The 13,806-nt window shown below is 46.4% G+C and overlaps 1 protein-coding gene across 1 annotated transcript; it reads right to left on the reverse strand.

The window, feature by feature from the left end:
* Positions 1 to 259: 259 nt before the first annotated feature.
* LOC125741760 (beta-1,3-galactosyltransferase 1-like) lies at positions 260 to 8,391 on the reverse strand. Its single transcript, XM_049013067.1, has 4 exons — positions 8,114 to 8,391; positions 6,273 to 6,331; positions 2,958 to 3,034; positions 260 to 1,586 (listed from the first exon to the last, which is right to left on the reverse strand). Exons 3-4 carry the CDS (start codon positions 2,993 to 2,995, stop codon positions 506 to 508), a joined length of 1,119 nt encoding a protein of 372 aa, XP_048869024.1. The 5' UTR covers positions 2,996 to 3,034; positions 6,273 to 6,331; positions 8,114 to 8,391; the 3' UTR covers positions 260 to 505.
* Between the last annotated feature and the right edge of the window lie 5,415 nt (positions 8,392 to 13,806).

Consider the following 13,806-nt stretch of genomic DNA (forward strand, 5'->3'; position numbering starts at 1 on the left):
GGAAAATGGATGGTTGGATGGTATAGGTTCAGTGTGGTTGACTCGGCTTCGTTTCCCCATGAAGGTTTTGATATATCGTGGGTCAATATGGACTAAATTTAGTTTCGCGAAACCCGCAGACAACACATGAAGGTCAGCAGGTGACAAAAAGTTTAGCGACTCACAAATGCATAAAATATATGTACAGTGCTGGTTTGGCTCACACTAAAGCTTTTAGCATACAGATCAGGAATCAGCCATCCAGCCAGGCCACTTAGTATGAAATGTATAAACATTTTATTTTAAAAAAACATCACATTTATAAAATCTTACAAACAATTAATTCTATTGTAGAAATGAGCCATGAAACAAAGATGTTTTGAAAGACAAGCCAACAACATAAATTGCAGTCTCTTCCGTGTCATTTATGAAATCTGTTTACTGCATATCGCATTTTACATGAGGCAGTGAGCATTAAAATTGCTTGGTTTTCCCAGTGCACAAAAACAAATGAATGATATTGTCATCAGCAATAAGACCCTGGCTGTTGGAAATTGGCCCAGTTCCTCTCCAGATCTTTCAATTGGATGCCAGTGACAGAGATGAAGCCAGAGAAGAGACAGCGGTCATAAGAACGGGGCCACATCTGAAACAAGCCAGGACTAGGCGGCTCTGTGGGAGAGATTCCCAAGGACTCCAGGCACATACCCAGGTACACATCCTCCAGATGGATAGGCTTTACATGACTGGATGCTGTCAGGATCTTATCAGGAAGGTCCATGGAGAAGATATAAGCATTCCCGGAGACATAACACGGATAAGTAGCCTTGGAGAACACCTCCTCGGGCATGTACCACTTGGAATCATGGTCTCTCCGTGCTATTCCACCACGGATCACTGCCCCTGTGATGTAGTCCCGTTTGGCCTGTGCTGACTGGGGATTCAGCAGTGTATTCACAAGCAAGTCCACATTGAAGAACATGTCTGTGTCAACCTTGGCAGCATACTGGGCATTGTGGCAGGAGGTATTCAGCCACTCCATCATCAGCATGGTCTTGATGGTCAAGTTGCGATAGCTGTCATGAAAGTCAAACTGCAGCAGATCGCGGTGCTCCTGACTCTCTGCAATCAGCTTTTTCTGTAACGTCTCCTGACTGCTGGTCACACCCAACAGAAAGAGTGTGCGGATGACGACCCCAGGCACTGCACTCTCATTGCCCCAGGTCCTGCGGATGATATCCCGTGCCTCCTGGTCTTCGGGTATGACAGGTACCATCAAAACCACGAAAGGACCTTGGCCCTTGCACTTCTCCGGCTCATTCAGGATGATTTGGTATGCGTGCGGGTAAATTATCTCATAGGGCCCCGGAGTTTTAGCCACTGGAGGTGTAACGGAGGGGCTCTCCTTCAAGGGAGCCTTTGGAACAGCCCTCTCCTGCTCCTTCTGATTCTGCCAGGACTCTGGCTTATTGTGAAAAGTCTTCAGAAGGCTCCTCTGAAAATCCTTGCTGATGTAGTAGAAAATGACAAAGCCACAAAGAACCAGGAGGGTCAAGGGCAGGCATATTCGACAGCACTTGGACCGTCTGGTTTTCTGAACTTCCTGGCTGTACGTGGAGAGAACAAGTTGTAAGAGCATAACAAGTGAGCCTGTCCTCCGCAGTTTGCTTCGTTTTCCATTTCATCTTAGTGTGTTTTTCGTAGTTTATTTTTGCAAAACCAAAAAAAAAATCCTCTGAACCTTTTGGCCAAACCTCATACAAAACCAGTGCTAAATTGTTCATGACATCCTTCTCCATGAAAGCCACCAAAAGACATTATTAAATATAACTATGTACTGTATGCATGTAACATTTAAATATCCCTTGTCATTTTTAAATGTGGCAAAAAAGCAAATAGTCCTCCCACCTCCATGTCTGCTGTCAGGTTCACCAACTGTCAAACCACACTCATGTACGGTTGGGTTCACTGATCATCAAGTACTACAACTGTGTGCAGTTAGGCTCACTGATCAAGTACTACACCCATGTGCAGCTATGTTTACTGATCACCATTTACTACACCCTAGAGCAGCTCAGTTTACTGATAATCATTTACTACACCGGTGTGAATCTCAGTTTACTGATCACCATTTACTACACCCTAGAGCAGCTCAGTTTACTAATAATCATTTACTACACCGGTGTGCATCTCGGTTTACTGATCGCCATTTACTACACCCTAGAGCAGCTCAGTTTACTGATAATCAATTACTACACCGGTGTGCATCTCGGTTTACTGATCACCATTTACTACACCCTAGAGCAGCTCAGTTTACTGATAATCAATTACTACACCGGTGTGCATCTCGGTTTCCTGATCGCCATTTACTACACCCTAAAGCAGCTCAGTTTACTGATAATCAATTACTACACCGGTGTGCATCTCGGTTTACTGATCACCATTTACTACACCCTAGAGCAGCTCAGTTTACTGATAATCATTTACTACACCCGTGTGCATCTCGGTTTACTGATCACCATTTACTACACCCTAGAGCAGCTCAGTTTACTGATAATCAATTGCTACACCGGTGTGCATCTCGGTTTACTGATCGCCATTTACTACACCCTAGAGCAGCTCAGTTTACTGATAATCATTTACTACACCGGTGTGCATCTCGGTTTACTGATCACCATTTACTACACCCTAGAGCAGCTCAGTTTACTGATAATCATTTACTACACCGGTGTGCATCTCGGTTTACTGATCGCCATTTACTACACCCTAGAGCAGCTCAGTTTACTAATAATCATTTACTACACCGGTGTGCATCTCAGTTTACTGATCGCCATTTACTACACCCGTGCGAGGCTGTTATCCAATTCAACGTATCCAATTAGGTTCTACACTTGACACTTTGCCACCCACGGCTTGAAATTTTGTTCTGGGGTATTAATTAATGCCACATGCATGACAGCCTCCTGAATTCGACTCACCTTTTGCCCTTTTTTGTGAGAAGGATAGGTTTGGTCATCTGCACGCATTGAGTTTGTGCCCAAGAAGCTTGAGGTATCTGGAGAGAGATGGAGAGCGATTACTACTTCTGACAGGCCACTGAGGTATAAAGAATGAAAAGGTACCAAATTCCCAGTTGGACTGCCAAAAAATTTTTTTAAATACTTTAAACTTAAACAGTTAAGCAGGTGAGACAAAAAAGTTCTCTACTTTAAACACGGATGTTCTTTGGCAAGTTTCATAGATCACAATCATTAATGACTATTGTCACTGTCCAGCGAAAGCCACATGTCCGCTTTTTGACAATTCTGACTACAGACAGAACTGGCCCATTCTCTTGTCTACTTATAGTGGCAGTGTAGCTGTTGCCCGATTACATTAAGAAAACTGGACATTCTTGCAAATGTAGTTTTCATGTTTGCCTGTTCGCCCATAATGCAGGGAGACATAAACTCAATGAAAAACCGACAAATTGCAAAGACACTACACACAGCACAAATAAACAAGTAAAAATAATATTGATGGTCCATGTCGTAATGCATAATAAACATGGCTATAATGTGTTGCGCATTTTATAAATATTTATAACCATGTTTATAATGCTTTATGAGTGGATTATAATGCTTTATGAATGTGTTTATAAACTACTAAAAACATGGTCTTAAGTAAAGTGATACCCATATTTTTTCCCCATTGAGTTGTTTGATAAATCCGGGATTTCGCGGGAGAAGCTGTGTCTGCGCATTTCGGGCTTTTTCTGCCTGAGTATGCAGCCCAGCTTCTACTCCAGCCAATTGTTACCCCATGACTTGACTGCTGCAACTTCCTACCCGAAGGTCTGCCAGTCTGTGCTCTCAGAACACTGAAGGTTCAAACCGCAGTAGCATGGCTAACTATTCGCAGTTTTCTGTCATGTGACTGGCTCAGAGACCTGGAGGACAAAAAACCATTCAGAAATGGTGTGCCGCGCCCCCCAACGCTACCCCTGTCCTGCCCCGATCGTCCGCTCCCTCCGTGTACCGCACCCACTTTTTCGAATTGGTTGATTCGACTTGATTCGAAATTTGAGTTCTAATGACTTCGAGAACTGAGGTGCCACTGTACTTTTGTCTAATATTGCCGGTGCTAGCAGTTTAACTTGCCAGCGCTTATTAATCAAATAGTTACACAGTTTTTTTATTCTGCGGAAAACTAAAGATTGATCCGTGGGGCAGATTTAATAATGAAACATGTTGCACGTCAATAAACACAAATAAAAGGCTGTGTCCGCTTTTGATCACAATCACTTCCTCCAATAACTAATAAAATGCTTTGTTCATCCTCCATTGTTTTGCTGTCCATTGATGTTCAGCGGAGAGTGGTCATGTTTAGTGTATATATATATATACACACACATATATATATATATATATATATATATATATATACACACACACACACACACATATATATATATATATATATATATATATACACACACACACACACACACACACACACACATATATATATATATATATATATATATATATATATATATATATATATATATATATATATATATTTATACAGTAGTGTACTGTATACTGTAATAAAAAGTGTACTGTTCCTGTCACGGGTCACGGTCGAGCGAAGCCTCGATCGTGCGGATCGGCGGGTAGGTAGCGGGAGACAAGGCGTAATCAGGGCAAACAGGGGTTTATTCAGGGGATCCGGGGCAGCGAACAGAAGACGCAAACTAACATCAATGACAGACACGGGTTAGTATAAATCAGGAACTTAAATACATTAAACAAGGCAGCAGGAAACAAGACACGACTGGGCACGATCAGGAAATCACACGTGGGTAATTAGGGGGCGTGGCACACACGAGGAGCGGACGGAGCGGGCGTCACAGTTCCTGGGTGTGTACGTGTTTTCTCTGTATGTGACAGGGTTTAAATATGCGAGACTAATAAACCAAACATAGAAAAAACTTAGCAGATCTCATTTCCAGCACAGCAATAAGCTGACTGATAAGTGCTAATGCTAATCATCACCGGAATTACAAATGATACGCTAACGTCTGTAGACATGTACCGCTAATTAGCATCACTGCAATCCAATGAGTCACTTACTGTCCTTTTGCACATTACTGAGCTAAAACGGCGCCCAGAAAATAAATAAGTTAGTCATAAATATGTCACTTATGGCCATTGCTTTAGAAAAGTATGACACAGCGAAGCTTTAACTCTTCGCACGTACCTGCGATGAACCGTAAGCACCAGTACAATCCCCATTCCAACTATATAAAGCATATGCATCAAGCTAAAGTGAACGTATCGCAAGTTCTGTGTAAACTGACAGGGCTTATCAAAATAAAGATATGGCTTAAAAAATAAATGACTACAAAAATTACACCACCTTCCTTTGCCGACCCAAATACATCACATAGCAAAACAAACAGTTCTGTCAGTCTTTCATCAATGCAAAAACCAGGGTATGCAAATTAGGAGAACTATCCACAGCATGCAAAGCCACTGATTAATACCATGCTGTACCAAAAAAAAGAGGGGGTGCGACCAAATAATGTACTGGTGCGAACAACAGAAAGGCGGCAGCAGCAGTGCTACAGTACAACTGGAAAAGTGAGTCTGGACCTTTCTGAAATACGTAATGTGCTTGGTAACTCAAAGAGTTACCAAAATGACAGTAAAAAAAGTACATATTTCTCTAACACCATGTAAAACATTAAACTGTTTACTCATGGTTGTGTAAAGATAGCAGTCTGTTTGTGTCCTACCGTGTCGCATCACATTGTTTTATGTTTATACCATAAAGTAGTTTCTGAGAAAATGTGTTTTTCAATTTTTGATTTAAGAATGATTTTTGGAGATAAATGTTTGCATCTGTCAGCAGTGTGGTACTCTAACTCAAAGACGGGTGTGTTGTTTTAAAACTCGTGATGCACTCTGTTTTTTAGTAACCACTACTGACGAGAGATATTTGAATTGTAACATTAAAGTTGCTCTTTTTTGGAAATGGTGCACCATACTACAGGATTATTAAAATGGGAATCCAATTAAATCCAGGAAGGAGACTGTGAGTCAGGGAGGACCAGAGCTGGGCACCCATTAGGCGACACACAGCTGCCAGGGCACGATGCTCAGGGGGAGTCAGCTTCACTATCGCTTCGTCTCGGACGCCAGGTGCCAGCGGTGAAGCTTGCCCTGGGAGCCACATGGCCTCGCCTGGCACTGGGGGGGACGTTACCGTGTTTCCGGATGGACAAAGTTGGAGGGCAAGTGTTTACTCACCTCTAAGTAAGTGTGCAGGAGGAACGAAGGTCCTGCTGACTTCTGTTAAGTCAAAGACCCTGAAAAAAAATCCAGCAAAGCTTTAGTAGAAGGAAATAACACAGGAAACAAAATTCAAGGTCATTTATTATGGTTTAACTCTATGAATCAAGGCCAAGATAAGAAAACCGAAGCCATTTAGTCACTTTACCAATTCTATGGCTACTAGACGTTTCTGACATCTTTATGTAAATTACTCCACTACATTTCATTTTTGGTGTGCAAAAGGTATCCAGAATGTCATCTCTGGCCAGATTAAATAGAAGAGAAATATCATGCCGAATATGTGAAAGTCTCAAACAAAAGAAAGAATGTGTACCCTACTACTCCAGTGAGTTTTAAACGGTCATCTTGAGTATCCAGCCACTCATCACAGATCGTATGGTCAAGAGTCTGTCAAGGGCAGCACAGGACAGACAGACACACCCATCTATTGAAATGCACCAATTAGCCTATAGGAGCAAGCCTACACAAGATGGGGAGAGTATGCAAACTGCAGAGGCAGGATTTGAACAGCTGCTACACGGCCTGGGGGTATTGATTGGGATATGTATTTATTCTTGATAGATAAACAATAGAATAGAATAGAATAGAATAGAATAGAATAGAATAGAATAGAATAGAATAGAATGCCTTTTATTCTTATTGTACAGATGTACAAAGAAATTTAGTGTCTCCCTGAATGGCACAATAAATAGTATATGGTATAATAAATAGATAATATTTAACCAGATTCAACACGTATAAATACTCTGCATACTGAACTACACACACACATAAAAGTAAAAACAGAAACAGTAATATAAACCAACGAAACACTGAGTCCCTCTGTATGCAGTGCAGTATTTACAGTTGATGGGTGACAGTGAATGACGGGAGATCAGAACCAAGCACTTAGATGCAATGAACAGTTATTTAAGAGAGATCGGGTCTTTGACAGCACTTGGGCAGAAGCTTTTCAGTAGTCCGGACGCAGAGGGGAAAAGAGAAAGGTCAAACCAGACATGCATGCATATCCCAGAAGATAAACCTGGACCCTCAAGGGGAAATTTCCTACACCCTTGGCCCCAGTTTTTTTCAGTATTTAGCACAATATTATCCTGAGCCACGATGACGACATGGCTGTAACCGAATTTCCGTTAACTGGACACACCGTGTGGCTTCGGGATGTCACGACTTCTATTGCTCAGCAGGAGGCACCAGGGCCCACGAAACTCGCGCAAATTGGCCACCCGTCGCTGCTGAGCTATTAGTCAGTATTAGCGCAGTTCGCGAGTCCTCTGCGTGCTTCTGTCCCGTCGACTCTTACTTTCAGTTTCGCTTTTGGGCCGCAAATTCTGGGTAACGGTCATCTTCTACCTCGGAGTTAGAGCGGATAGTTCTGGTTAGTGCCGCTACCTCGGATATTAGTTCTGGATATTAGCGACCCGACCCCGGAGAACCAAAAGAAGGCAGCTTCATTTACAGCATTCCATCCCCTCGCCTAAGTTCGTTACATCCGGAACGTACCATACTTCGCAACTTCTCAGTAAAACTCTCTTTAATCCTGGAAAAGGTGCCCATTGTCTCGTTTTAGTAGATTTCTACAACTTAGAACCACACATTCAGACTGGGTTTGTATTAAATATGGGCATGAAAACAGACTTTTTCTACTTTCTTTACTACACATAGTAAAAACTGAAAAAGACGTACCTAGTGTAGCTTACGTGTATTACTAAAATGAGTAATAATAACATTTCAAACGCTTTCACGACATTTATTTGAACAGATGCACTATCATACTTTACATAAACGTAACTTACCCCTCAGCGGAATCCTGTTATTTAACCATTAAAAAGAAAATTAAAAATTATTTGTACCGCACTACGCAGACCGCAAGCTTAAATAACCCCCGTGATTAACTGCTCGTCACTATATTTGTCGTAAACTGTATGGGTGTCGATTTAGATTTAAGGTAAATCTACAAAACGCCCTGTCAGTCTCTAGTTTTGCCCGTGTTACTCGGGAGACTTATAGGCAGCTCGAGTCACGGTCTCCGCCTCTTCTGTTCCACTTCCTTAACGAAAACTGCCTTCGAGGGCCGTGCAAATGCGCGAAGTAGCCAGGGCTCCGGGGCGCGAAGACGGGGGTCGCTCGGTTCCTCGGCTGAATATGTCTGGCCGCATCAAGTGATAACAGTGTAGGCACCTCTGCAAAGAAGCAGATTCATAATAATAATAATAATCTTAATATTCATAGTAATAATAATAATGCTATCACCCAGACCGTGTACCGGTTAAGCAGTTATGGAATGTGGATGTAGGGGAAATCATATATGAAATTTTACGTAAAAATGGAAATCCAATTAAAGTATTAAAACTGGGTAATACATAAGTAAAGAAATGTTTAGTCTTGGAACTGAGGTGAGGCCCAGAGTGTGTGAATACAGTTTATTTCAGTTGTCCCAAGGCACTTAACCAAAGTGTATGACAGGCCAACAGGCACCAAGAAAGGCAGCAAAAGTATGAGTTTGAACCCCTAATGTATTTCCTGACACAGGGAAACTAGCATAGAGACGTTGATGGACCGACTGGAGAATGGTCTCATATGGAAGCAGAGATAAGATCCCGGGGGGCGAATGGCAGCAGTGTACGTGCTGTGTGACAGGCAGACAGGTGGCACTCAGAGCCGCTGTCTGTCTGCCTGCCTCTGTCTCTCTGTCGGTCCACAGCTGCTTTCCTTCTGTTAAACTGACACTGCGTTCATCTTTGCCGCTCTGCTGCCCGCTAAGCTAACATGCTGCGTGGCTCTTCATGGAACTATGAGGAGGAAAAAAACGAATAATTTATGAGCAAACAGGAGAAGGTCAAACGCAAACTCCAGAAATGTTAGGGCATTCACACGCATCTGGGGCGACGGTCACACTTTCAGACTCACACACAAGAAATTTTACGGTAAATCTATATTATTCCATTATGAAGCTAAAACTAGCTACAAAAAGCACTGGGGTAGTTTGCGAACCCTACAGACTATTTACAAGGTAATAAAACTGTTACATGCATGTAAATGAGTGTGTAGACTTGTCTTGAATTGAACATCTTATGCCAGCCAGCTGACCAACGTTGGTGACCCTGTCACAGTAGACTCAGACACGATGGAGAAAATGAGGGGTTAAAAAGGCACATTGGCGCCCCCACTTCCTCAGAGTGCGACATGACTGCAGGCTGGCTCCCTAGACCCTGAAGGTCTTCTACACCTTCACCAGCGAGAGCATCCTGGCTTGGAACTTCAGCTGTTTTGGGAGTCACACAAAGCAGGGTAGCACAGCCCTCAGCAGGGGGTGTTCTCCTGAACCCGCCGGCCACAAAAGGATAATCAAAGGTCTAATCCCCCCCCCCCAACAACAGCCCCCTCTCACTGCTGAAGACTGCCAGCAGACAGAAACTGAGAGAAAGCTTCCCCACTCAGGCTGTCGGACGCATCAGCTAATCGGCCTCCACTGTGCACTGTACTGTAGGTGACTCTCAACTAAACTGTTACACTGCCTTTTATTCTTTATGTCATAAGTTACTGTTTATTATTTTAATTCTGTTATTTTTATGTTTTTCATCTGATTTGTTATCATTTATCCTTTTATTATTATTATTATTTTTATTACTTGTACTGCATATTTCCATTTGAACAAATACAGGAAACATGCAGACAGCATCACACTACACACACGCTGTGTATGTCTGTGTATGTCTGTGTGTGTCTGAGTATGTCTGTGTGTGTCTGTGTTTGTCTGTGTATGTCTGTGTGTGTCTGTGTATGTCTGTGTGTGTATGTGTATGTCTGTGTGTGTCTGTGTATGTCTGTGTATGTCTGTGTTTGTCTGTGTGTGTCTGTGTATGTCTGTGTGTGTCTGTGTATGTCTGTGTGTGTCTGTGTGTGTCTGTGTATGTCTGTGTGTGTCTGTGTGTGTCTGTGTATGTCTGTGTGTGTCTGTGTATGTCTGTGTGTGTCTGTGTGTGTCTGTGTATATCTGTGTGTGTCTGTGTATGTCTGTGTATGTCTGTGTGTGTCTGTGTATGTCTGTGTATGTCTGTGTGTGTCTGTGTATGTCTGTGTTTGTCTGTGTGTGTCTGTGTGTGTCTGTGTGTGTCTGTGTATGGGGCAAATAAAACCTAAACACTTGGGGTTCATGAAGATAAATGCAACAAAAAAATACAGAAAAATAAATTACAGAAATGCAATGACTGTAAGCTGACACTTGTCAAGTAAGAAAAAATAAATGCATGAAAATGAGCTAGTAAAGCAGGGATCTGCACCATTCAGAACTGAACTGAGAACAGCCAGGAAATCCCCGATCATATCATAGGTGCAGCTTTTAACAATACAGCTTAATATGTAAAATGTATTATTCTTATAAATGTGTCATTTGATTCAGAATGAAAGAATGCAACATTTGCAGTGTCACCTACAGAATAAATAATTTGTCGTTGGACGGCAGACTTACTCAGCACGGGTCTTAAGCACCACAGCACAAATCTGATCAGGGCTTGGATTCTAGTCAGTGACCATCAAAGGTCATTTTATCTTGAATCTTGTTTTTCTTGAGTCATGCTCCTCAGCTCATCTGACTGCTCTGTAAAATCAGGTTTCGTCAAATATAACTCATGCATACTATCAGATAATTGTCTATCAGCGTTAAAACCACCGATTCTGACTGCCTTATTGCGCCTTACCACCACGCCTGGTCGTTTTTTTCATTCCATTCCAGCTCTTAGGTTATTGCTCATTCCCTCGGCTTGTCTTTATAATAAATTTTAGCTTTCTTGATTTCTGCTTTCACCATATTTCACATTTCCCACATCACCGCTATATAACGCAGCTTACCTTTGGCTCATCAAATGTTTAATTTGTTTTTTTATTATTTGGGGGCTCCCAGGGGGTGACACGGTAATGAAGTGGTTAGCCCCCATGCCTCACTTCTCTGCGTGCAGGGTTAGGGTCTCCACTGTGGCTCTGCGTGTGTGGCTTTGCATGTTGTCCCTGTGTTGTTGTGGGGTTGTAGCTACATATCACTTCATTTATATCACCTGAAGACCCCAAAAACACTGAGTAGTCTGTGCACTCAAAGCAGTCCTAGAGACATCGGGTTAAGGGTGGAGGAGGGGTTTTATTTCATTTGGGGCTGCTGCGTACCCCAGGCCGACATAGACTAAACGAATAATTGATGGTCTGAAAGTCTTTTGAAACTCTCAGTCTTTTGTGTAATAAGTTGTATATATTCTTTTGTTATTTTGATATTTTGTTGATATTTTGAGTCCGTAACTGTCACGATCCGGGGTGTAGCTGACGGGCGATCGTACGGGTAAGAAGGCAGGCAAGCGGGATACGGGAAAACGGGGGTTTATTCGTGGGAATCGGGGCAAGGGACATCAGACATCAGGAAACATCAATGACAGACAAAGCAAACTGGGGAGACCAGGACTTAAATACACAAGACTGAATGACAGCAAACGGAAACAGCTGGGTACAATTCGGGAAACACACGTGGGTAAGCAGGGGGCGTGGCACACAGGAGGAGCGGACGAGCCGGGCGTGACAGAACCCCCCCCCCAAAGGCGCGCTGCACCGGGCGCGCCCGGGAGGAGGCGAAGGACGGGACGAGACCAGGGAACCAAAACCTGAAAAACAAGAACCAAAACCATCAACGAGGGACAGGGAACAAGACAGACAGGCAAAACTGACACAAAGGCAGAAGCCAAGACAGGACACTACACAGGACAGGAAAAGCGGACAAACAGACCAGAAAAGGGGACACAGAGGGAACAGGCGGGACAAAAGGACCGGGAGTGAACGGAGGGAACCCAGAGGGAGAAGGAGGCACAGGAGGAGCGAAGGGATGAGGGACAAAGAAAGGGGAAGCAGAGAGAGAAGGGACCGAGGCAGGGAAGAAGGGAGAGAAGGAGGGGGAACGAAGGGGAGCCCGAGGGAGCCCCAGCGGGCGACGGGAGGCAGCCGGAGGGGCCGCAGGCGGCCGGGAGGCCGGAGCCGGAGGGGACCTCGGAGGGGCCGAGGAGACAGGGCGAGGGACCCGCGGAGGGGCCAGGGAGGGAGCAGGAGGGAGCACCAGGGAAGGGGACGAGGGAGCTGGAAGGGGCCAGGGCGAAGGCAAGGCGAGGGGGGGAGCCGCTGCAGGCGGCGACGTCCTCCGACGGGCCGAAGGTAGGGGCCCCGAAGGCGACCGAGGAGCCGCCGTCGGGGAACCCCCAGGCGACCGACCAGGCACCGGAGGGGGGAGCGAGGCAGGGCGACGAGGCACCGGAGAGGGACCCGCAGGCGACAGCCGACCCGGAGGGCCAGGACCCGCGGGCGCCATCCAAGCCCCAGCGCAGGCGAGGCAGGGCGAGCCAGGGGGCAGGGCGGGCGGGACCCCAGCCCTGCGTCTGTGTCCCCTCCCTTTACGTGACACAGACATGACCCCAGGTCGGGGTCGAGTTCGCCGGGGCGAGGGAGAAACAGTCACAGGGGGAGAAGGGACAGGAGCGCGGTCAGGACTTGGAGCGCGGTCAGGACTTGGAGCGCGGTCAGGACTTGGAGGTGGCTGCAGTGGGGGCGCCTGCCCGGGAGCTGCAGGTGGCTGCAGTGGGGGCGCCTGCCCGGGAGCTGCAGCAGGCGAAGGGGGCAGCGAAGGCAGCTGCGCAGGCGGCGGCGGCTGCCCGGGAGCGGGTTCCGCCGGCAATGGCGGCTGCTCGGGAGCGGGGTCCGCCGGCAATGGCGGCTGCACGGGAGCGGGGTCCGCCGGCAATGGCGGCTGCACGGGAGCGGGGTCCGCCGGCAATGGCGGCTGCACGGGAGCGGGGTCCGCCGGCAATGGCGGTAGCGAAGGCGGCTGCGCAGGCAGCGGCGGCAGCGAAGGCGGCTGCGCAGGCAGCGGCGGCAGCGAAGGCGGCTGCGCAGGCAGCGGCGGCCGCACGGGAGCGGGGTCCGCCGGCAGCGGCGGCCGCACGGGAGCGGGGTCCGCCGGCAGCGGCGGCCGCACGGGAGCGGGGTCCGCCGGCAGCAACGGAGGGAGGTCCTCCGTACTGGCGATCGCCGGTCTCCTCCTTCTCCCCCGCTGGCGCCTGGCGGTGGCGGGAGGCGGCGCGATGTCCGTGAAAACGGACGGCGGAAGAAAGGCCTCCGGCTCCGGGTAAGGGTAGAGGAAGGGCTCCTCGTCCTCGTCCTCACTGGAGAACCAGTACTTCCACACGGGATCGGGGTCGCGTGTGGTCAGCCTCCGGGCTGGAGGTAGGGCGGGTACTTCCCTCTCGTCCTCAATCGGGAGCCAAAGCCTGGAGAGCGAGCAGGCGCCGAGACGGATCGTCCCCTGCGGGACTCTCCGTCTCCTCCGCTTCTTTTTAGGGTCTGTCATTCTGTCACGATCCGGGGTGTAGCTGACGGGCGATCGTGCAGGTAAGGAGAAGGCAGGCAAGCGGGATACGGGAAAACAGGGGTTTATTCGTGGGAATCGGGGCAAGGGACATCA

The sequence above is a fragment of the Brienomyrus brachyistius genome, chromosome 5 (assembly GCF_023856365.1).
Source record: "Brienomyrus brachyistius isolate T26 chromosome 5, BBRACH_0.4, whole genome shotgun sequence".
NCBI lineage: Eukaryota > Metazoa > Chordata > Actinopteri > Osteoglossiformes > Mormyridae > Brienomyrus > Brienomyrus brachyistius.